We start from the raw sequence: 23,699 nt of genomic DNA on the forward strand, positions 1-23,699 counted from the left end.
CGTTGGCGCCTGAAGGTCACTGGGTGTTGCTGCCTCAGGCCGCAAGAGCTCATGCTTCACACCGCGTCACCTTACCTGCCTGGCTCAAGCGTCCCCATCTCAGCCCCAAGCTCCATCCGCGCATTCTATTGCTCTCCTTTCTATTTCCCTATTGAATTGAAAGGGTTCTCATCTTTTTCTATACTTCTCTCGTTTTTCATCTCCTTCCGCCGCCATGTTCAGAAACAACTACGACAACGATGCTGTCACCTTGTAAGATCTACCCCGGCCGGTCCGTGACAAACCAAGCAACTTACTAACTCAAGCTTGATAAAACAGCTCTCCACAGGGTCGGATATTCCAGGTCGAGTACGCACAGGAGGCCGTGAAGCAAGGATCCGTGGTTGTCGGATTGGTGAACAAGACACATGCCGTCCTGGTCGGACTCAAGGTTCGATTACACCCAACAATCACACCCATTAGGGCATATACCATACAAGAAGCTCAAGCTAACCCTGACTCCTAACAACAGCGTAATGCCGAAGAACTCTCCTCCTATCAGAAGAAGATCATCGAGATCGACTCGCACATGGCCATTGCCATCGCCGGCCTGGCCTCAGACGCCCGCGTCCTCTCCAACTTCATGAAGCAGCAATCGCTCGGTTCCAAGATGACCTACGGCCGACCAATCCCGCTGGAACGCATCGTCACGCAGATCGGCGACCGTGCGCAAACCAACACCCAGCACTACGGCAAGCGGCCCTACGGCGTGGGCCTGCTCGTCGCCGGCGTCGACGAGTCCGGCCCGCACTTGTTCGAGTTCCAGCCCTCGGGTCTGATCCACGAGATGGTGGCTTGCGCTATTGGTGCTCGCTCCCAGATGGCGCGTACATACCTTGAGCGTAACCTTGATAAGTTTGCGGATTGCAGCCGCGACCAGCTGATCAACCATGGTCTGCGGGCGCTGAAGGAGACGCTTTCGCAGGATAAGGAGCTTACGGTGGATAATACTTCTGTTGGTGTGGTTGGGTTGGCTCCCGAGGGATCCAAGGGTCGTATTGAGAGCTTCAAGCTGTACGAGGGCCAGGAGACCGTGCCGCTTTTGGAGGCTCTCGAGCGGTCTGAAGCATCTGGCACTGTCGAGGACGAGTCGATGGAGGTTGATTCATAATTTCTCTGATTCTTAATGATTCCGCATAGACATGAAATCCTTGCTTATGCCTTGACTTTCCTTCTCAAACTTCTCGCCTTCTTACTATTCTTTGTTGTTCAAGTCCGTGGATTCTATGATCTACCGGTTTATCTGGATATATCTAAACCAAGACCAGCAGGAACATCCGCAAACAAAGATCCCAAAGCCAAAACCCGTACTCCATCCGCGATGATTCATGTATCAATTGCAAGCCGATTACTCCTCACCCCAGTTCAACTGATACCGATCACAACTGCACTGATACTCCACCAACTTAGGCACAACCTCCTCGACATTATGCGCCTCGGCCAGAATCGACCCATTCTCCCTAGAAATGAACCCCTGCTCAACGGCATTGCGCACCCAAGCAAGCAAACCATCCCAGTACCCATTGATATTCAACAACACCACGCCGACGCGGTGAATCCCCAACTGATTCCACGTAGTCATCTCCATAACCTCCTCAATCGTACCAAAGCCACCAGCCAACGAAACAAAGCCAGACCCGGGTCCACCCTCCAACACCATTGTAGCCATCAGCCGCTTACGCGTGTGCATATCGTGCACGATCGTCGTAACGCCGTATTCTGACTCGGGGATTTCTTCGCCCTCCTCCGCCTGCGGCAGTACTCGCTCCGCAGCCTTGCCGCCCTTCTCGTCGGGGGTGGGGGTGCCGTTCTCAGTGCTCTTGCCTGATACTTTGACTAGGGCTCTGGGGATCACGCCGTGGACAGCTTTGGGGCCGGAGAGAGGAGACCAGGGTCTTGGCGATCTCGCCCATTAGGCCTGTGGTGCCGCCGCCGTAGACGAGCCTGACATTGTGCTTGTGGAACTCGTAGGCTAGAGCTCGGGCTGCTTCGAGGTGGACTGGGTCTTTGCCTGCCGTTGAGCCGCAGCTGGATTACATTAAGATGGATTAGTTAGCTGAGGTATTCGCCGTGTGGCCTCAATACAAGGGCCAAGAAGTATACAGCCTGGTCATCGAAGCAATGGGGAGCGGGGTGAGGGGAAGGTATGACTCACAAGACACAGATAACCGCGGGCTGGTTCTCGGCCATGGTGGGTGGTATTTAGATTCAAATAAGTGTAAAGCTGTAGGTATGTATACAGAGCACAGTGTTGTTTGCGAAAAGGAAAAAGAAGAGGAGGTTGTCGTGCTATGTGGCAAGAGAAAGAAGTCTGGAGGCCGCGCAGGGCAATCTTTGGAAGAGCCCCACAACGATAAGATAAAGCCAGGGAGTGACGACCACGTAGGCTGAGGGTAGCCCGTGGTTGGTTACAGGCTCGTTCTTTTGCTGGTTTCCAGGGGGGTTGTGAGTGAATCACCGCATGTACTTACTTAATTGCTTGCCACCCAGGTGTCGGGGAGCGGATTTGGTCATTTCCTTGATCGACGTGGTTATCTACTTCCGCGGTTGATATGCCGAGAATGATACAATAGCGCAGGACAGGTCCATATCTAACTAAACAAGCAGAGTCTTGAAATTCGTAATTTCTATTAATTTAAACCATCCAGACGCCATCGTAGTAACTGTGCTTGTGTTCTACCTCGACACAGCACGGGTATCATTAAGTATGCAAATCAGCTCGCAACCCGGTTCTTCTTCTTCTTTCCTTTATTCTCGCCCGAGCTAGGTGGGGAGTTGCTCTTCTCCGACGCTTTCCCCGGCGTATCAATTCGGACTTGGGGGGTACTCGATCGACCTCGAACACCAGAGGGTGTATTCATTCCCGTGCCCAGGGTTGCCTTGGAAGCAGCCTTCGCTGCGGCGCCAGCGGCACGATCACTCTCGCCGACTCGGGACAAGATGAAAGAGCCCGGTTCTCCGGTAAGAGGATGCTCGTCCATGAACTCCTCGCCGTATTGCGTGAACAGGTGGAATGCCTCGGCCAAGTTTCGTGTATCTTGGAAGGTGGAGCTCGTCGTTGAGACGCCGAGGCTGGCCTTGCCTGATGATTGTGTTTCGGCAGAGGACTGAGTCGCATCGGGCATCGGGGTGTTTTCCTTGCTCTGCTGGGAAGCCTGCTGACCGGGTTCCGTGGTGCGGGCTGTAGGTGGTAGGTAAGTGTGGCCTGTGGATGGGGTGAATGTAGGCAAGGTCGATGCTGTCTTTAGGAGTCGCGAAAGTGACGTGACGGCGGTCAACTGGAAACAAAGGGCGAGTTAGCATTCAGTGATCGATTCTCGCGCATTGCTGCATCACAGAGGATAGAGCTTACGATTCGGTTTCCGACCACACTGGCGACCGATGGTGCCATATAGATAGTGTCGCCGACCACGAAATAGGTGGATATGACCGTCACCTCATCCTCCATTCCACTCCGCTTCTTCCGATCCTGCTTGCGAATCACCCAGATGTTGTTGGGTTCGAAATCGAAGCGATTCGGGTTCGACTGGGCCGCAGCTTCGAGAGGATCAAATGAGACGATGAATTCCAGGCCTTGCATCTGCTTCAGTTTTCCTTCAAATGTCGCGCGGGTTTCAACGACGTGCCGGAGGGACTCGTTATAGGTAGCTTGGGTCGCGAGGATGCCATTGTTGGATTGAGGGTCGAAGAATGTGGACTCAGCGAAGTAAAAGAGGACTATCGAGTCGAGTTAATAATGGTGAAAAGGCTTATGAGAAGTCAGAAGTAGCAAACGTACTGTTGTTGGAGTGCAGGTAACCCCCCATCATCTGCACATGCTGGGGAGATCTCCAGATGATCTCCTCCATCGGGGCCGCCTGACTCGCCATTGTGGCGTGAGAGGGTGGGAAAGAGTGAACCCCCTTGGTGTTAAATTATGTGAGCTCGGGAATTGATCCCTTGGAGTGACTGGAAGGTGGTGAGAAGCAGCTATATGAGATCAAGAGTGTTTCGGGGATTGGAGAGCGGAGAAAAAGCATGTTTTGCTTGTTTGCATTCTTACGTAGTGTGGGGCTAGAGTCCTGGAGGCATCAAACAACAAGGCAGAACATGGATCCAAGTCTGTTCATGCTGTACTAGTAGCGTATGGAATTTTGTTTATGGATCCTGGGGCATTTCGATATTGAAGAGGTTAATTAAATAAACGTGATAGACATTATTCCTAGTAGGAACCTTAACCTTGGAAGTCTTAAAAAAGAGAGCAGGCAACGAATATATATCCTAAACTACCTTCACATAGACCCCCACGGCAACAGCCACACCAGCTAGGATCACTCCCCATCGCTTCAAGCCCTGCTGGATATGATATTGAGCCGTGCGATTGATCTCTTCCGAATCATTGATCCGCGGGAACGGAATATCCTTCGGAACCTCCTTTCCAAGTGCTTTACACAAAGGCTCCCATCCATCCTTGACATCGAACAGCACAAGACGATCCTCAGGGACAGTCTCCTTAAGCCAAGCAATATGTTTGGCATATGTCTCACGACCGTGACTCCCAGCATCAGGACCATACAGCCGCTTCCACTGTATAGCCAGAAGATCGGTATACCCCACGAAATGCCTCATTGCCGGCAGCGGAAGCAGCACCGCACGTAGAAACCAGGCCATCGCCAAGCTTTGCAATTGAACCATGCTCTTTTCCCAAGCGATCGGATCGCGTGTGGTACAAATGACTTTGGCATCGGGATATATTTCAAGAAGCTCCGGGACAAACTCTGAGCATGGCGCATCGGTGACGGCTGTGTAGCCGGTTAATCGTTGTCGAACAATCTTCTGCATCTCGACACGACTGGCCGAGTCTCCCTTGATCCAGTATTGTAAGGCCTTGATCCATGATTTGACTTCGATGGGTGCACCTCGTGAGATTTGAGTGCCGCCGTGGTAGGTAGGCCCGTCCAGAAGGATTTCAAGGGCGGCGCTGAATGATGCGGTTCCGGTTCGCGGGAGACCAGCACCGATGACTTGAAGCTCTGCGCCGGCCTTAGGGACGGATGCTTGTTGACCCATGGTGTTGTAGAAAATGGATGAAGCAATGATAAATGTGTTGGATCTCTGATCACAAGTTATTATTGCGATTTGGTTCGTTTAAATGGGGAATGAACTTGAATTTTGGCCCCCAAGTTTACTCCCCGAATGAGCCCGTGAGATGACGCTGTCGCCTAAAATATAAGGCTGTAGCCTTGTCCAATTTGTACATACGTGCCGCTAAAGAAGGGCAAACGAACTATTATTGGTTGAATATTAGATTACAAGTGAGGCATATCTGAGGCTAAAAAGATGCGCTGAAATATTGGTAACATCCCGATGCCTATCGTGAAATCTGTACTATTAAGAATGTAGTCATGGATATTATAAGTGCTTATTCCCTAAACACCTAAGTGAATACATCTTACAGTGCTATTTTTGATCCTTTTTTTAATGTATCTCTAAGTACCTGTTCAATTAAGACGGTGCTCCTACTAAACCATGGAGGCAAACCTTTCCGGGACGTAAAAAACTTATAGTTAATGGATTAACGATCAACGTTGTTATCTCAAGATTATCCTCTACAATTTTCCACAACTGATTATACTACAGTGTTGTGGAGCTTGGCTTTCTCATAAGTGAATGTCAAAGTACATAGTATCGATAGTCCGTAGTAGTAAATCAAACAAAAAAAGAGGCAAATTGAACAAGACCAGCAAAGAGCTCACTGGCCTTACAATCGACCAACATCGCCTTTGTATCCACGTTCAAAGGGACAGCTTCCTTACCTAGCCCTTTCATACCTTAGCTGCACCAGCCTTCTTACGACGAACAGCTAGTCTGGTACGTTTAGCGGGGCCGTCATAATTTTCATCAATGTATCGCCGTCGCTTTTTCGGTCTCCCTTCACCACCCCCGCGGCCGCCGCCATCACCATCACCGTCGTCTCTTGATCTGCGACGCTTCTTCTTTGGAGGGGGCTTAATATCCTCAATGTCGAACTGCAAGCTCATGATTTCCGTGGCCGAGACTTCGATACTGATTTTTGAAATGCGATGGGTTCCACGTGTGAACGCACCAAGAAGTAGATATGCCACGACCGAGCCGATTCTCGTTCCCAGCAGACCTTCATATTCTGCAGTGCCCCGCGCAAAGCTTTGAGACCCAGATGCCGGCCACGCAAGACCGTTGCCGTCCGTGTAAATCTGTCGCTTGATGAAAGTTCTCGTATCTTCATTTGCCACATCAATCGCAAAGACGTGCTTCAGGGTTTCGATAGGGTATGCTCTCGTATAGAGAGCCTGAGCAATTTCTGATGCATGGTAGCCAGACGCTCTGAACATTGTCATGATGAAGAGAGAACCGTCTGCAACAAAGGATCGCCAGTCATTCCAGTCACCGGATGATCCACCGGGCGATGAGGACCCATCTTCAGAGGTGACCACGTGCATGGTCAAAGGGCCTTCCACATCGAGTCTTTCGACTGTCTCGGTAACTTCCTCATCCTCGGAGTCGGGGTCGTCAAAGGACTCGTCCACGGGAGCCCACTCTAGGAGATCTTGATATGTGATATTGCAGGGTTTGATATGACATTTAGCAACTGATGGATCCTCGATCCAAGACTGTAAAGTTCTCCCACGGGTTTGGTGTAGGCCGTAGGGAAGAGGGGGTGCTGCTGCTGCCATCTTGGAGTTGGAAGTGGATATGTGGAGAAGTTGAAATGGGAATGCACTAAAGAAATCGAGGGTTTATATGCTTCGAGGGTCTTATCAGATGGGACTTCTGAAGACTAGTGAAGGGTTGACCTTGATAAGAGTTGTGGATAAAAGAGCTTTGTTTGAAATTGAAACTATATTGCGCCGGGGATTCGCATAGCTTCGAGGTCTGGCTTTGACAACAACGGCTATGCTGGCTTGTTCAACAGAGCGCATAAAGGATTGTGCTAATTATAACCTGGAAATAAAGCCGAGTCTCTTCCAAAAATAAGAATCGTAAACAAAGAGATCCGTTCAATGTAAAGAATAATAGTATTGTCGATTCGGACGATCAAGGCCCAGCTTTGTTGTCAACCCTGGTCAACCAAAGAATTAGGTACTTACGCTGAATATAATTGCGGGAAATTTGGATTCTTTGATTGAGATGGGCAAACCTAATTTTTGATGGCCGTTGAATCACTGCATATCTCGGTGGTGAATAGTCTACCGGAAAATGACAGGGAATTTTGTGGGCGCTCAGATGCTTGGATGGATTTCCGTAACCGATGTCATGCAAAGAGACATAACACTGCATTCGCGCTTCCCGCGAGAAATTTCATAGTCAAAACCGGGGAATGAACAGATTGGCGAAATCAATTTGACCGATATTATTTATTCGATTCGTCGTATGCTCTCGTCCTAGGTACGACTGTGTATCTGGAAAGCTCAAAATAACATATGTTGATGGTCCGTAGCGGCATTGTAGGATTGATTATAGGGGCTGAGAATTCATCAAAGAGAGTACGAATTACAACCTATCTAGTATCCTTCAGATCGCTGGGCGTTGGAGGACTCGATAAATTTAGAACTCCCTCAAGTCAGACTAGCTACGTAGAAGTTAGACCAGACTCGGACTCAGTGACCCATCTTGATTTATTTGTATTTGATCATGAGTTCGAGGCTTTGCTAAAAGTTTACATCACACTGGAGACAGAAAGATTTCTAGAGTACACAAAGTCGCCAATATCCTCCTTAAACCAGATATTCCATCAAGGATCTCAGTAGTATCCTTTGAGAGGATTGTTCATGAACTCAACGATAGCTGCGCCGGTGGAATTGGCTGCACCAACTCGGCCTCCAGTTGTCTGGCCAACCCATCGAGTATAAACCGGGGAGCTTGATGATGCCTCAATCTTATTATCGATTGTGAAAGCATATTTGCCGTGCTTACTGCTATCGATATAAATAGCCCAGCTTTCCACAGGGATGCTTGCATTTAGAGGCACAGAGGTTCTAGGCCCCTGAGGAATGACCTTGATATTGGAACATCCGGACACAATAAGGTTCCCATTTTTGGCTAGGTAACCGCTGGACTTGACTTTCAATTGCTCATCAATGTGGTAGAAGAAAACAAGAGAATATTCGCCAATATTGGAGTGCCCCCAGAACCACTGGGTGAGGCCATCCATGAAGGCTGCTTGGCCCCAATTCTGTATTAATTAGCAATAAAACTAGAAAGGATTATAGAAGGTATACATACCTGATCATGATATCCAGATCCACTAAAGGTGAGGCTCGTTCCGTTGACATCCAGATCAACAGTTGCATAGGAATCAGGAACTGAATTTCCCCACTGGAGAAACTCGGCAAAGTCAAATGAGGCTCCTGCGCGATTAAGACCACAGGCAACATGGGAAGGCGCCCGAGAGCGCATAGTAATCTTGCCCGAAACTCCTACATCGGGCAGATTCAGAGACAGATGGTACGCGCTGAGATCTGATGCACCAAACCAGGTCATAGCACCATCTTCCACATAGCCTTGAGAGCCATCATCCACAGTGGTCAGGTCCAGTGTTCCAACAGAAATAGTTTCAGCAAAAGTTGTTCCGTTGGGCCAGACGATATTAAGCAAGACGGCGCTAGCATCAGCGGTCCACCCGGGATAGAACTGAGCAACGACTGCGGCTTTTGAATCATGTGAGACGACATCGAAATACCACCACTGGTAGGCGGATCCATTGTTCACGGAGATATGAGGCCCATCAAAGGCTGTAAGGCCAACTATGGTATCGGTCCCAGTTGTTCCGTTGATTTGCCCGCTGGGAATAACGTAGCTCTGTGAAGACAGGGTCGCAGATACCAGTTGCCCTAGGCCGATGGCCATGGCAGCCACATTGGTTCTCATGGCTAGCGAAAGTATTGTGTTCGGTGGAAAATTCTCACTGGGAAGCAAAATAAATGAAAAGAGCGTGGTATTAGGGGGCAAAGAGGATTCGTGATTCCTTATATAGGCTTGATGACCTCCATAATCTTTGATCATTCCTATTCGCACGGTCAAGTCGGATGTGCGGGATAGTTTAATTAATCAGTAGTCCATATTTGCCCCCCGGATTATACTCTTTATGTATTAGTTCACCTAGCTCATCCAAAGCCCCTCGTGCACAAAGGGGATATCGGCTCCTGTTAATGAGCTAAAGTGACGTATTTAGTAGTATTTAGTAAAGCGAGTTATGTACTTAAGCTCTTGGAAGTTCCTCCGTGATGATCCGTACGCTTTTGGAATTGAAATTAATTTTTTTTACTCTTGCGTCAGCAAACCTACGTATCCATATAGCGATCCTTCGTGCGCCATTTCTTCTTTGTTTGGATATGTAATTTGCCAGACATACTATACAGCTTGTTTCGGGGGCTCAAAGTTTATTTACCATACGATCTGCCTCAAGGCGGGTCAACTCCGCTGATTAAGCGGAGTCGGTGGAGCCAGGGCATTACTATATAATATAAAAAAGATGTGATTCGGATGCGCGGGATGATAAACGACCGAAACGATGAATATACAACTGTGCACGGTTTTGAGGAAACACTTTCAATACTTACCGCTGAATCTGTTCGGTTCTCCCGGTTTCCAGCTTCGTCGATGTAACCAGGAGCTCCTTGCAATTTTCAAGAGTTCATCATGGGTTCCAAGATTTTCTCAATTCTACTTCCTTAATCAATTTAATCCTTCTCGATTGGCCCCCTCTAGTAGATCTCCTCCTTACTAGATTTTTCCTTCGACGATACTCGTTGATCCCAAGTTTGCTCTGACATAGCCAGAATCTTGGTGTTTATTAATTGGGCTCCTTGACTGATTACGCTTGTGTGGGCTTTGCCCACCCACAGTTATGAATTGGAGAAGAGTGAGACTGCCATTCAATTTATTCAAACGTTGAGTCGGGGTTTCAGGAAATCGAGTGTCATTTAATGATGGCTAATATTAAACCATGACTGCCAGGTAGAATTCGGTAGGGATATCACTGAACAAGCTTCATAAAAATCATGAAGCGTTTGCGTGGCGCTTGATAGCAGCCCTTCCTAAACGACTCAACTGGGATACAAATTCTGTCACAGAATGTATTTCTTCTGGAGTCCCAAGCTCCGGATGACTGCCTGCGGCGAGATTGATGGATTCTGCGGTGTGCTCCATTAATCGAACATCGCTAATACACTCGAATGCAGATGGATCGGAGATGACATTGCTGAAAAGAGTCATGATCGACATAAGGATATAGAACAGATGAAACCTGGAGTAAATGTTATTGTTAGTAACTTTCCTTGCTATTATATGTGGACATAAGAGGATAGCTTGGAGGTGCTGTTCTCATCACTTACCAGAATGTGTCACGACCAAAGCCAGAGTCCATTGTGTTGATTTCTGTAAGCAATGAGCGACTTTCATTGACAGCAATATGAAGGCTGGAGTTGATTCCCTCCATAGACATGGCTTGCCCATCGATCCATAGTCTGCACCGACTGACGGCTTGATGGACTGCAATCACACAATAGTGATACTGTATTTCTAGCGCGTCGAATCGGGCGCTTAAATGGCGCATGGATCCAGTCTCTTTAGAGTGAATCCTTTCTCGAGCGGAAGAATTCGAGTTCATCCAGAGATCTAAATCGACATCGAGTTCTCGAATCGACATCAGCAGCTCTGTTTCTGACTTTCTCTGCGCTTTGACAGAGTAAAGCTCTCTGTAAATTCGAGACTGAAGGATGCTCAGTGGAAGGTGACAGGGGAAGAAGGGTATAAGACCCAAATCTTCGGGGCCATCGTCCCCGTGACTCAACATATCGGGCAAATCAAGGTCGCATTCGTCATCTGGGAGGGTTGGAGGACGTCCAGTACGTAGGCAAAGTTCCTTGTCAAAAGTATAAGCGATCCAGAACAGTTTCCGAACATGACGTTTGGATTGATTTATTCCTTGCGGTGAGCGAAAATGGTTCCGGTGAGCTCCTAGCATGAAAATAGATCTTGCAGTCGATGCAAGTAGGGTCTCTGTCGAGTACATGTCACCATGAAGTGTGACATAGTACAAAATCTACCGAGTGAGATATTTAGAGCCCGGCGCGTCATTAAAGACAGATACAAGAGCCCGGAGTTCCTTAAACTTACCAATATCAACCCGGTTTGTATACTGTCCAATGTAGGTGGGCCCTGCAGAACATCGAATAAGAGCCTCTGAGCTTCATATGCATATCTGCATACGTCAATGCTGGAAGAGATCTTCAAGTGGTCGGGAAATGACGACACGAGGGTCGTAAATGCGAAAACGCAGGCCCTTGCCCCTGCTTGCTGCGGTGAGTAATAGGTTAGGTCACCATCGTAAGCTGCTTGTATGGTATAAGAAAAAAGATCCTCGTTAAGAACAGGAAGCCATCGCGACAAAGGAGAATGACAGAACGCTTGAAAGTTTTGAAGAACAACGTGCCTATCTGGTAGGTTTATATGACCATTGTGCGCGAATCCATGCCTCATAGTCTCAAGGCTAAGGGTTCTTTGCCGTCTCCACGGCGGCCAAAAAAGCACATACGGATCAAAATCGACTTTTTCGCCGGTGCAGTTTTCCATTAGATGTTGGCCTTCTTTAGAAAATATTGGAAGGCCACTGAGAGCATGCGCGTCATGGACATTCTCGAAGGTCAAAGGGAAGTCCCCGGAGGATATGCCGACTGGCAATCGAGCCAAATGACCCCTTTCTGATGACAAGGTGTCTTGCGATGGGGCTGAGAACACTTCAACCTTGCGCTTGGTGGGTGAGTTTGACTGTCTGGGGTATGAATGATTCTGGGTCGCTTCGGGTTCCTGCCCCCTGTGGACTCCACCATCTCCATTAATAATTTGGATGCATGTATACAGTAACACGACTCCAACTTGCCTCAGTGCCTCTATTGAATGTTGCATGCCAGCCACAACCCGAGCATTTCGACGAAAGGTACATTGAAAATTGTGAATGGAGCACCATTCGCAAGGGATACTTGGCCCTTCACATTTGATCTATGCGCGTGTGTCAATAATTTTCCTACGTAAATGGAACATATTATAGATGGTACTAACCTTCCGCCTTGCGCATGAATCGCACGCGTATACTCGATTTACGCTGCCACGATATGCATGGTTTACTTCAGACATGTGAGCGATTGGGCGCACGATGAAATGCAATAAAGTCAATTGGCCGTTTCCACGTGCAGCAGAATATTAGCAGAATAATTTCTTTGGCAGTTATTAGCACGGAGCAGTTGACAATTGTGGCGATCGGTACAGTTAATGATAGTGGCCACTAACCGGAAGCCAACTTTGTTCGGCAGGGAACCCCTGGCAGGATCTTGAAATCTACCGAGTCCAGCCACTCTAGCAATTATTTGCGGTCGTCGGAACACAGCAGCTAGGTAGATACCCGGAGGGAGGATATACTATCTCCCGCCAAGATTAGTCACGTATTAGAGCCAATCAAAATTACCAGCCAAGGGCCATTTAGCAAGTCAGAATTTCAGACGAATTGTTGATCCTATGGTGCACCCGTATGATCCACTCGTCTATATTTTTGTCTAGTTAGTAATTGCCAGTGTGTTCATTATTATAATAATTCACCAGCGAGCGAGCCATATCGCCGAATAAGCCATCCACCCAGATAACTTCTATTATAGAGTGCATTGAATCGTCCACATTTCTATGAGCTTACGTCCGAACGTTAACACATGAGTGTCATTTACCCAAGGGAACCGAAGTCAACCTTCACCGTTAGGTTCCATTGTTAACTGACTAAATCAACATGTACTGGTTTATATATTTCGCTGATCAAATATTGCAGGCGAATTGTTGGAGATTAAACCAGCAACTTGGCAACCCATAAACCAGTTTGTCGATCCGCAACACATTTCTTGTGATTACCGGATTATCCTCCCATATCAGTCGGAGATCCAATCAGCATCGATAATAAACGCCAAACTCGAGAGAACAGGCTCACAGCTGAGGCCCATCTAGCTGTTATTCACGCAAAGGAAGCTCTGACGAAGATATGTTCTTATACCGAGCCAGTATCTCGTTGACTTCAGAGGGGTAGATGCAATGAAACACAAGCATGACCATAAACATCAACGCAGCATCAAAAATGTATACCCAGTACTCATGCTGAAGTAGGAAACCTGTAGACCCCTGGTCGTACTCCACCAGACGGAAAATACAGCGAATGAATATGAAAAGGCTGCTGGTGTAGAGAGCGTTCATGTGTCTTTTCCACGGAATATCCCCAGCAGCCAATTGGATAGACCCGTACTTCACGAGCCGAATATTGAACAGAACGGCAGTTAAGATGAAGAGGCCAAAGAATATGATTTGGAAGATCAGGCCAACCTTGATGACTTTTTCGCCTGTTTTGAAACTGCTTGCCGTTTGTTGTACAAGAATTGCGGCGCCTGTAAAGGAGAGGCATCAATAGTCATGTCAGCGTATTGGAAAAAATCCCCTATCAGGGTTCTTTGTAACGACAATAGGCACATACCGCCAGCTTGTGTGAGGAAAGCTATTATATCCCCCAAAACAAAAATCTTTGTCAACCATGACCTTCGCACAAGGGCATATTTTTCTCCTCCGGTGATGATAATGATGCGTCCTAGTGTCATGTAGACGCTAGCGGCAAAAAGAGACGGAGCAATTAGAATAAGGATTGTCTGAATAGCAATCGGTGCCATGCTGTAGTTAGGGTACTGGCTACCCGAAATGGCTCTCTGGCTCAATACCAGAATTAGTATTCATAGCAGTAAGATCATCTTGTTCTCGGAAGAATATATTCATAGGCAGAGAGACATTACTAACAGCGACGTATCCGATTATCTCAACTTTAATTTGGTCATTATCAGATAAAGTCCTCAAAGAAAGGTCAAAAAAACATTCAGATTTTCACTCACAGTAACCTCCTACAACGAACGCTGTGAAGAACCAGGTTCGAGTTCGAAATAGTTGATAGGAATGATAAAATGTTGAGGCAGCAAATAAGATTGCGAAGACTGAGGCGGCTGCAACGGACGGCACATAATTGTACTCTCCCATATATTTGACTTTGATTGCCATGATGATCGGTATGCAGTTTTGTTCTAGAACGTTTGATCAAATTGATGAGGATTGAGGGCCGAAGTATTCTCTAACCAACCAAATCTTACCACGGGCTGTCCTCGTAGTCTTATGAAGGAATAATACTATGTCTTCCGCTTATTGTATGCGAATGCAGGTAGCTAGTACTGAACATACATTACAACGGAGATTTACAACTCCGACTCCCCGACTATCGTCTAGGTCAACCCCGGTGGAAATAGTCATGCAGTCCGAGATTGGGTGGGTCCCGCAGTTTGCGCAAAGAAACGCGTTTGCCTTCCACCCAATCCAAGAACCCCTAGATTTTCCAGAGAAAAAAGCATTCTTTCTATTTGTCAATAATTTTTGAGAATAGTGTCTTAACAGAATTTCAAGTAAGGTCGAATTCGGTGTGCGACTGCGATAACTCTTACTCTAATGACCAAGCAAAGCTAGCTTTTGCTCGTAGAATCAAGTTCTATTATTAGCTCGGATAAGAGATGAAATCCCTGACTGGAGGGATATGCTGTTTTAGAATATTTATCTTTACATTTAGCCGAAATTTTGCGACGTTGAAATATAGAAAACAGAGCTAGGAACATATGGCTTCGGCTCACTATAAGGACGAATAACGATTTAGCCAAACTTGTCTTGTAGGTGGCGATCCGCAATCGAACCGTCCGAAATGTCCACAGATTACCTGTCAGGAAAATAAGAGTCCGTGCTGTGATGGTTGGAAACAGCCGCCCTGAAAAATTCAGTCCCTCAATGATCTATAATCACAACTATACTCCTTGATGCCTTACGTGGGCCCTAGAAGAATCAAGGAACTTACAAGTTGAAGGCGCCTTTTATCCATTGCCAATTACAAAATTACTGATAAGCCGCCCTTGTAGCGAGAGTATTTTGATATATTGGATTGTGAATTACCTACCCGGGGGTTTCTCGGCAACGATTGCAGAATCTAACGCGAAAGGCTACACATATTATGCTGTAAGCGAGTATATACATATACCCCTAGTCATCCATATTTGGTAGACATTAGATTCGTTCGTACTAAATGAAACCGTCTTCTTTTGCAAAAAGTATGCTCCCCCCTGGGGTTTCTCAGACTTCTTAGACATATTCAACATAACAAAATTGAAGTCTTGCACCGTTACCTCCACATCCTATTCAATTCTATTCGAAATTTACGCACAAACTTCACAATTATGATTGATTTGATTGCCACACTCATGACTGCAATTTCCGCGGCGGCTGAAACCGGCATTTTTAATGCGATTTTGTCTCTCAAAGAGCAAGGGGAGTTCAAGTCTGTGTTTCCTAGGAACCTTGCTAGTAAGTTTCTTCTAGTCGTTAGTACAAGCCTTGAGGACGCTAATTTTGCGATAACTAGAGCGCTCGTGCAGCTTTCAAGAGGAGCCTTACGTTATGATGATGACAGGATCAAGTCCAAAATTTGAGTTTAATTTTCTTCTTAATATGCTCTAGCTGCTATGAATTTTCGGCAAAGTTGGCTCAACTGGATGCAGGAATGGCGAAGGAGGCGCGGCGCTATCTCGCACATTATAGGTGATCCCATCATGTCCGTGATCAACATTCCAAACGGACTCAGACCGCACAGTGCTCGAATCCCAACGAACTGTCGAGCTCAATTTTGCGTTGCTTCCCGCAGGCGAGGGCGGACGCTGTGACCGCCATAGCTCTTCAGTAATGGTCTTTTCATGGCGCGGAAACAGCTCGATTGATCCTCGATTATCGGTTTGGAGCAGCTGCGTCGTCGATTGTGCAGAGGCACGTTTGTGGGAGAGATTCTGCCACCCGGGAGCTGGCTCCTTGAGCTGGCTAGCGTAGAAAAGGCCGACCAATAAGAATATGACAAGGACAAGGGTGAACACTGCGTTGTAGAAGAAAAACAGCACGGTCATTATTCCAGTCATGAGAGTTGGCTGATTAAAGATATCTGTAAAAACCAGGATGAAGATACTGTTGACAAGACTGAGGGCAGCGGCGGTTATGGCGAAGCTGTTGGCTTTCTTGTCAAGGTAGGGTCGCATAACTGCGGTACAGACCAGGAATGCAGCCTCAATGATGAGAAGGACAATAGCCTGTGCTGTAGGATTGTGCTGTGTGAATGCGATGACCATGCCTTTCAGTACTGTATAGAGTAGCAGAGGAGTGGCAAAGTAGTGCGCCTCGGCTTTGTAAAAGATATACAGATAGCCCCATTTCTCTTCATAGGGCGGATTAGAATGAAGTGACCAATTCGAGATTCCATTCGAAATTTTGAAAGGTCGTGCATAGCGAAAGCCTCCAAAAGACCGGAAGCCTCTAAAAGTTGCATTTCCGAGGATGATAGTCATGGCGAGCCACATGGTGATAGCGAGGACGACTTCAGCAGCTGAGTCCCGGCGATATAGCTCCCACATGCTGAACACACAGAATTGCGGGTAACCGAGATATGCGATCCGGCAAATAGCTCCTCGCATGAAAGTCTGCCAGTCGACTTGAGCTTTCAAGGCACTATAGGCCACCGTCCCGTGAATCTTGTTCCACACTGCAGGTAGGCCAAACTTGAGAGCCATGATAGCCAAGAGCATTGCAATAGCAATGAAATAAAAGACCAAATACCCGGTCATAAAGATGTTGGTAGACTCAATGCCTGCGCGGTATCCCATCCGAATGATTCCTCGAAGAATGACTTCTGCTGCACTATCTGATGTCTGCCCGCTTCTCTTCGTGAGGAGATCTGCCGAACGCTTCAGGAGACCAATTGATATATCGCCGGCTTCGGAAAAAAGATCTGAAGCTGTACCTCCTGTTGCCCGCTGGAACCAAGTGGTTATATTGTTCAGGAAATTCGCTTTTACGATGCTCATGGTCCATTGAAAATTTTGAGTCCAATTTTGGATCAGTGGCGTGAACTCTACCGCAGCGAGGCCAGCAATGGCTTGACTCTGCATGAAGCCCAGGAAGAGTAATGTGCGGAACGAAATTTGCGTCGCAATGTTGTCGTATCCGAGAATCGAAAGGAATACGCTTGCGAAAAGGCCCAGTCCGGTGATAACGGCAAGTATCCAGCTTACCGCCGCTTGGTAGACCGTAGCACCGTTGATAACACGGGCTTTGATACAGCTGACACTTTCATTTGTGGATTTGGAGATCATATTGACACGGACGATGGCATCGATATCAGGAACCGTATAGGCGATGCCTAGCAACATGCTAATGGTCAATTGGGGACGCACAAATAGACAAAGCTCGCGTTTAGAATCAATTTGCTCATACGGAGGACCAGCAAACTCACTTGGAATTTCCGATATTAAAGTATCTGACAAAGTAAGTGTCGCGTGTGGCACTGTCATGTTTTCTGGTGTCATTGGGCAAAAGCCAGACAAAGTATCGTAATCGCACGGGTCGATTTGCGTAGTCAAGAAGCTGTACCCGTAAACCAGCAGATCGATATCCATAATTATTTTGCCGGAGTAAGTAAGTTCACCGTCGAACTCGATGCTGAGACTGGCATTCCCAGGTGTCAGTGTCATCTGAAAATTGTTGGTCTTGATGATACTGGTATCGGAGCATGAGATAAGGGCGCTAGAATCAAGTAGCCTCACGGCGTCGCTCAGTCGAGCAAAATAAAGAGCTCCGATGATACCTGTGAGGCGCCATGGAGCTGGCATCATGGCGAAAACCCCCTGTGGCAACCAGAGTAATGATTGTAGTAAGAAACGATGCTAACAACTGAAGACAGAAAAGGTCCATGTCGCTACGGAAGGCGCTCCACATATTAAGGCAGCTTAATTATTTTCTTATGGCCGAGTGACGCAAGAGATAGGGGTGTGGGGAGTTTTTGTCATGGAGAACCAGTAAATCCAGTCATCGTTTGCGCCAGCTTCAACACTGCCACGATGGGACCGTGTTTCAGAGTGCGCTGACCCCGTGCCTAAAAGCAACCCGCTGTGCTGGCTCTTTGAAGGGATATATGTACGGGGATTGCCAAGAATAATCTTCCTCATCAATTAAAATTCAATTGCAATCTTGAACCAATCGGATAAAACTGCCCTGTATCCTTGGTTGTATTGTACCTGACATGCAGAAGCCGCTCGATTCAACTTTCGGAAAATACACTATACACATAGGACTTCTTTTTGTAGCGGCTTCTCCATAAAGATCCTTCCATCACTTGGAACCTTGGTCCGTTTACAGTAGTTTGCAATTATATGTATATGCGACCCCACGTCGTTTAGTTACTTGGCAGTCTTAGCTTTCTCGGACGGTTCTCCATTAAAGGGAATATATCGGGATAATGTACTTTTTTTAGGGCATGCGTCATCCACGATGTAAAATAAAATGATGTGTAGCGACTGTGCTTGTAAAGCCTTAGGTCGCTTAATGAGTTGTAGCATGCTTATACTAACTCTTGAGACTTCAAGGTCGTAGAGCCAAGCATGGAAAATCTCGAAATAATGTCAAGCAATCGGGGGCCGGGACGGAAGACGCCGGTTGAACTCAATTATTGGAATGGCTTGGGGGTGTTCATCAGAATCAGGCACGGAGGGCTAGAAGCCGGCAGTCGGAAGGCAAGAACGCCGACTTGACCCCACTCTGGCGTTTAGAATCCACCAATGATGGATAAGCTCACCTAATCTCAGCTAGGTGACTAAGCGGGGCTAACTTAGGTAAGCGACGAGGGGGGAATCCAAGTTAACTTCGCCTTTCGGGCTGATGGTTTATCATGGTTGGTACAACAGTAGGTACGAGGACGAGTTTGTTGAATGAGGTATATCCATACCTGCAGCAGGTTTTCCACCAAGGGTTATGTTTTGAAGTTGTGCTATCGCAGCACCCCAGTCTTTCTCTGGCAACAGTAATGGGAACGGGCGCCGCTTTGGAAAGTCTGAATTACCCACCGTGACTTCCGTGACACGTTGCTCGCGTCGTTAGTCTGTGGGTCGGTTGCTCATCAGCCGCGTCTCTGCTTATTTTTTTTTCCCTGGAACCTAGAGTTCAGTGATGTCCAAATTGAGAAGGAACATGTTAAATGATACAGTTTACATTGTTGCGCGCTTCTGATATCGTTTCCAAGTAGGTCTCAATCACACAATTTAGATATTTTCGATATTTTTGCTTGGGGCTGAATCCTCACCCAATGGAAGAAGAATTATCATACATATGGCCGCCCCCTTGTAATTACTATATTCTAGGATAATCAAAATCTACCAGAGAGTTGGAATATGTCCCCAGTTCTAGCAACAATGTGTATGTAATTAGCTTCTTAGGGCGAATTACCTAAGTCCCCTGAGAATCGGGTTTGTTATAATCTCTCTTCTTTATTTTTCTCCCATATCTATCGTTTTTACCTCGTTGATAGGCCCCCGTGATGCTCAAGCAGCCCTATTACATAAAGCAAGACATCAACTAGCAAAAAATATCCAACAGCTCACCCACAAGAGTATTTCGCACTTAAGTCAACCCCATAACTATCCGTAAATAAGATAATATACCGTAGTCACGATTTCTCCGTCTACCCGCGCGTGACTCCACTCTAGCTTTCTGGAGAATGGAGTATACCTCTATCTTTCCACAAGCTAGGCTCGTGGGCTAACCTATATACCATAGCATCCCGTAATGCCCTTAGTACCCACGACTCCCATGTAAATTGCCTAGATCGCGGCGCTTCCCATTGAGCAGACCGATAAGCTACATCAAGACTTAGAACGCACATCAAGGGCGGTAGAACCTATCAAGATATTCGATTGAGTCACCTCTAGCATCTATAAATGCGCGAAATACACTTTCAAGGGGCGCTATGAGACTAGAGAACTTCCTTTGAGTACGCAACATCATAGTCACGTAGAACAGGAAATATTCTACGTTATCCTTCTTTGCTGCTACCCAATCACTCAAAGCGCTGGAAAGCTTCACAACGTTCCCTTCCAAGCATAGGTTGATAGGCTGGAAATCATGCCCTATCTGCATGATTTGCACCCCCGCTGCTCCCGATGTGGCTCCAAAATCTTGCAAGTCCGATTTCTGAAGCATGGCCCCCTTGATCTTTCCGGACGGAATATGATCACAAAGATTTGGCTCTTGGCATAGCGCACGCCCGATGCCGACTCCATCCACTGTTTCCAGTGCTTTAACCATAACTTCAACGGTCCTCAAACCCCCGGTCACATATACGGATAAAGAAGCTTTTAAAAACGGGCGTCTACGAGTGATTTATCTCGACTGGATTCGACGAATTGTTCGCGAGGGTCGTATAGACTTTGAAAGGGATAATTTCGGCAGTATCATCGGTTTACGGACGAGGACGTATAAATTGCTAGAGTATACGACGCTTAATGAAAAGTATCGAGTCAATGGGGAGATCGGGAAGGAATTGTATCAATTAACTAAAGAGGATCTCACAGACCCATAAGCGGGCGCATGTAAGTTATGGATTGTGTTTGGAATTCTTAGAAAGCTCTGATAGCGATTGTTCGACATCGTTTTTGATTCATAAGAATGCAGATAAAAATGCTTTTGTTCTCTTCGATGTCTCCGTTCTTTCTTCCGTGCAGAGCGTAGTAGGCCGGGAAAGACGGAAATGGTTGGCAAAATGCCAAAATAGGAAGTCGCTACGAAAAGGAAGGAGCGGCCATAACACGGGAATATTGTGTGGTATACGTCATACCGTAGACTGTGGGAAGCATCGATTTGAAGGAGCTCTCGCTGGATAGTGGAAGGTTTATGATTTAGGACGTATCATTTGTGATGTTCGGTTCATATCATTATTTATGTTGATATTATGAATTCATGGAGTACAAGATTGGTGAACGCGGCTATCCTGAACATTACTAGACCGCTTCGTTGTATAGAAAGGGACGCGGTCTTACCAATGCAACTAAGCTAGTTATGGTCAGAGCTTACCCTAGATTGTAGTACTGCTCACGTATTTCTGACAATTTCTTGAAGAACCATCCTTCAATACCATACTTTCTCCTGACGGTGCTTCTCACTATCTCACACCGGAATTTTACCCTACTTTTGAATCATGGCGTCTTCGAATCCCCACAAGACTTTTCTCATAACCGAGATCCTAGAAATGATCCTACTCAAAACCGACATGCGCACAGTACTTACCTCTGCGCAAAGGGTCTGCCGAAAATGGCACGGTCTAATTAAAGACTCGACAAACCTACAAGAAGCCCTATTTTTCAAGCCTGTTAGATCTACTCTGCCACGAGGGGTACCAGGAATTCGCAACCCGTTACTAGCAGACTGTATATGGCCATGGTTTTGCGGAAGACACGCACGGAAATGGGGAGCACCGCCTATGGAAGCAGAGGTAAAGCTACTTCGGAGTCGTCCTCATCATAACAAACCCTTTTTCCGAGAGGGGGCAAGTTGGGAGCGAATGTTATTCCAGCAACCTCCTCGATCATGTATCGGACTCGTGGAGAAAGACGGAAAGGCTTTCAATGGCCCAGCATACACAGAATTTAAAGTTCAACCGGATGGGGACTATCTACGAATTGGCGATATAGTCGATCCTTGTACGGTGATGATGCGGCCAATACTTCACCCTCTACCAGAAGAAGGACTGCTTTGGATTGGAGAAATCCACACGGAGGAACAGTTGAAACGATGGCGGTTTCTGGCAGAATTCCCACCAATGGATGACCAACACGGGAAAATCCTACAAACCCAGGTAGCATACGCTAAGTCGATATATCTACAGGATTGTGATGTTGTGTTCTTTACTTTGGCATGCGGGCGGGCTCGAGGGCAGTTTATTCGAGAATACGACAATCACTTTCCTGCTCAGTGTTTAGATGTTTGGCTGCGTGATATGCGCATGAGTCTTATGCCTGGGCAGATATCCATTCCGATGCCGGTGACCTAGGTGCTTGCAAAATCTGCTACCTTGCTAGGTGTGATTGATAAAAGGGTCATGCTACATAGGTGCGTCCTTTTTATATACTGATGTTTGACAGCAGTCAGCTGACCCTGCCTAGACCCCCCAACCTCTTAGCTTTATCAACAATCAACACATCGTCAATCTCTCCAGACCTACCATACCAATAAGTGAATCAAGAAATGTCTAGATCCTAAAACGTAGTAATATGATCTTCACCTAATCTTCTTTCGCCACCTAGTAATGAAAAAACTCTAGAATGTCCTGAAATCCTATCTCCTTCGTCTCCAAGCACTGACGTTGCTACTGAATTACACGCTACGTTCACGTGGGGTTTCCCGAAAATATTTAGAATAGGCGGTAATATCTCCAAATGCGGTGTCTGGTGATAGCCTGTGCTTTTCGACGACATACTGTAGTCGGCTATCCATCACATTTCGTGGGGTTTCGGAGGCCTAGTAGACGATGACATACTTCTACTTTGAAGGCTGTAATAGCTCTAATAATCTCGTAACTAATATGAAAACGACTGTGGACCACCCCCACCGTTTGGCCCCGGATGGCGAAATTTTTTCTTTGTCTCATCCCTCGAGTCTCCAATCTGGGGTAAGAGTATAACACCCCCGCATTTCCCGAACATCTTGCGCGCGGAGAGGCCCACTTCGGTTGGGCAACTTTGGCCTGCCCCACGCGAACCCGATGGAGTGGAAATATTGTCTAGTAGGTCTTTATCGTTTAGCATATTTACTTTCTCCCATGACACAATTTGTCTTTCTTGGAGGCATCTACTCAAAAAGCTTCTCTTTTCCCAATATTCAGCTAGGCCACGTTAACAGCATCTAGGATAACGCCTTCCTTAGGTATATCTATGTAGTAGAGTTTCACAGGTTTAAAACCCCGACCCAACTTTCAAATTATCTCATCAACTATACCTTAAAGGATAAATCGACAAACACTACTAAGGCTCCTTGGAAAACAACTGAAATGAGAATTAAAAAGAAATTCTGGAAAATAATTAGAAATAGGGAAGGTTAAAGTGTATCCGTTAGGTCTCTCTTTCTATTTTATTCCAAATATTTGAACTACAACCATACATACAGAAACACAGATAGTTATCGGCTATACCATGCTCGATTCATAGGGTACATCCCTAATACGGTTTTGAGTTATAGTGTCACGGAGTCTTCTTGTAGTGCCGTCAGTATGATCCTTTTGCTAACCCCGATAGAGTGGCTGGACTGTGGGATCCTCTGTATGTGTTACGCAGGACACAAAGGCCAGCAAAAGAATGGAAGTATTGAAGCACTTTCACGCACTTTAAAGACATAGAACTGCATGCCCTAAAGACTTACTCAAAACCGCACGTCTCGTATGAAGGGGTAAACTTCTAATCGGCACATCCGAGGCCTGTCTGTCTAAATACCACAATAGCCTCACTGGGAGGCTGGCGAAGATTTCAAGTGAGAACACAATTTATGAGCTGGGATTCACCTCATCTACACGAAAGTATTCATACACCAAAATCCCTCAATCATTTCGATCCTTTTTTTGTCTCATACCTTGAATTCATTTGTCATGAGTCTCAATGTGATATTTTTTCACAAATAGCGAGACGATCACCAATGCGGCTGTCATGCCGCAAATCAAATCTTTATATAGAGAAAGG

The 23,699-nt window shown here is 46.6% G+C and overlaps 9 protein-coding genes across 9 annotated transcripts; 1 reads left to right on the forward strand and 8 right to left on the reverse strand.

Annotated features, from left to right (window-relative positions):
• Positions 1-214: 214 nt before the first annotated feature.
• On the forward strand, positions 215-1,150 carry pre5 (proteasome core particle subunit alpha 6; the record flags this gene model as incomplete). Its single annotated transcript, XM_056703786.1, has 3 exons — positions 215-252; positions 319-430; positions 512-1,150. 3 exons carry the CDS (start codon positions 215-217, stop codon positions 1,148-1,150), a joined length of 789 nt encoding a protein of 262 aa, XP_056549746.1.
• Positions 1,151-1,387: 237 nt separating this feature from the next.
• N7496_010874 (LOG family protein) lies at positions 1,388-2,229 on the reverse strand (the record flags this gene model as incomplete). The annotated part of the gene is made up of 2 exons (XM_056703787.1): positions 1,388-1,934; positions 2,195-2,229. 2 exons carry the CDS (start codon positions 2,227-2,229, stop codon positions 1,388-1,390), a joined length of 582 nt encoding a protein of 193 aa, XP_056549747.1.
• A 524-nt stretch (positions 2,230-2,753) lies between these two features.
• Positions 2,754-3,908, reverse strand: med6 (mediator complex subunit MED6; the record flags this gene model as incomplete). The annotated part of the gene is made up of 3 exons (XM_056703788.1): positions 2,754-3,317; positions 3,392-3,756; positions 3,818-3,908. 3 exons carry the CDS (start codon positions 3,906-3,908, stop codon positions 2,754-2,756), a joined length of 1,020 nt encoding a protein of 339 aa, XP_056549748.1.
• Positions 3,909-4,299: 391 nt separating this feature from the next.
• On the reverse strand, positions 4,300-5,088 carry N7496_010876 (sulfotransferase family protein; the record flags this gene model as incomplete). The annotated part of the gene is made up of 1 exon (XM_056703789.1): positions 4,300-5,088. The coding sequence occupies one exon, from the start codon at positions 5,086-5,088 to the stop codon at positions 4,300-4,302; it is 789 nt and encodes a 262-aa protein (XP_056549749.1).
• A 755-nt stretch (positions 5,089-5,843) lies between these two features.
• N7496_010877 (uncharacterized protein) lies at positions 5,844-6,731 on the reverse strand (the record flags this gene model as incomplete). The annotated part of the gene is made up of 1 exon (XM_056703790.1): positions 5,844-6,731. The coding sequence occupies one exon, from the start codon at positions 6,729-6,731 to the stop codon at positions 5,844-5,846; it is 888 nt and encodes a 295-aa protein (XP_056549750.1).
• A 1,067-nt stretch (positions 6,732-7,798) lies between these two features.
• Positions 7,799-8,925, reverse strand: N7496_010878 (Tyrosinase family protein asqI; the record flags this gene model as incomplete). The annotated part of the gene is made up of 2 exons (XM_056703791.1): positions 7,799-8,230; positions 8,281-8,925. 2 exons carry the CDS (start codon positions 8,923-8,925, stop codon positions 7,799-7,801), a joined length of 1,077 nt encoding a protein of 358 aa, XP_056549751.1.
• Positions 8,926-10,056: 1,131 nt separating this feature from the next.
• Positions 10,057-10,423, reverse strand: N7496_010879 (uncharacterized protein; the record flags this gene model as incomplete). Its single annotated transcript, XM_056703792.1, has 2 exons — positions 10,057-10,303; positions 10,392-10,423. 2 exons carry the CDS (start codon positions 10,421-10,423, stop codon positions 10,057-10,059), a joined length of 279 nt encoding a protein of 92 aa, XP_056549752.1.
• Positions 10,424-13,047: 2,624 nt separating this feature from the next.
• Positions 13,048-14,130, reverse strand: N7496_010880 (RTA1 domain-containing protein; the record flags this gene model as incomplete). The annotated part of the gene is made up of 4 exons (XM_056703793.1): positions 13,048-13,475; positions 13,562-13,787; positions 13,876-13,898; positions 13,968-14,130. 4 exons carry the CDS (start codon positions 14,128-14,130, stop codon positions 13,048-13,050), a joined length of 840 nt encoding a protein of 279 aa, XP_056549753.1.
• Positions 14,131-15,617: 1,487 nt separating this feature from the next.
• N7496_010881 (transient receptor potential ion channel family protein) lies at positions 15,618-17,813 on the reverse strand (the record flags this gene model as incomplete). The annotated part of the gene is made up of 1 exon (XM_056703794.1): positions 15,618-17,813. One exon carries the CDS (start codon positions 17,811-17,813, stop codon positions 15,618-15,620), a length of 2,196 nt encoding a protein of 731 aa, XP_056549754.1.
• Positions 17,814-23,699: the final 5,886 nt, after the last annotated feature.

Source organism: Penicillium cataractarum (genome assembly GCF_028827025.1).
Source record: "Penicillium cataractarum strain IBT 29864 chromosome Unknown utg000009l, whole genome shotgun sequence".
NCBI classification, from domain to species: Eukaryota; Fungi; Ascomycota; class Eurotiomycetes; order Eurotiales; family Aspergillaceae; genus Penicillium; species Penicillium cataractarum.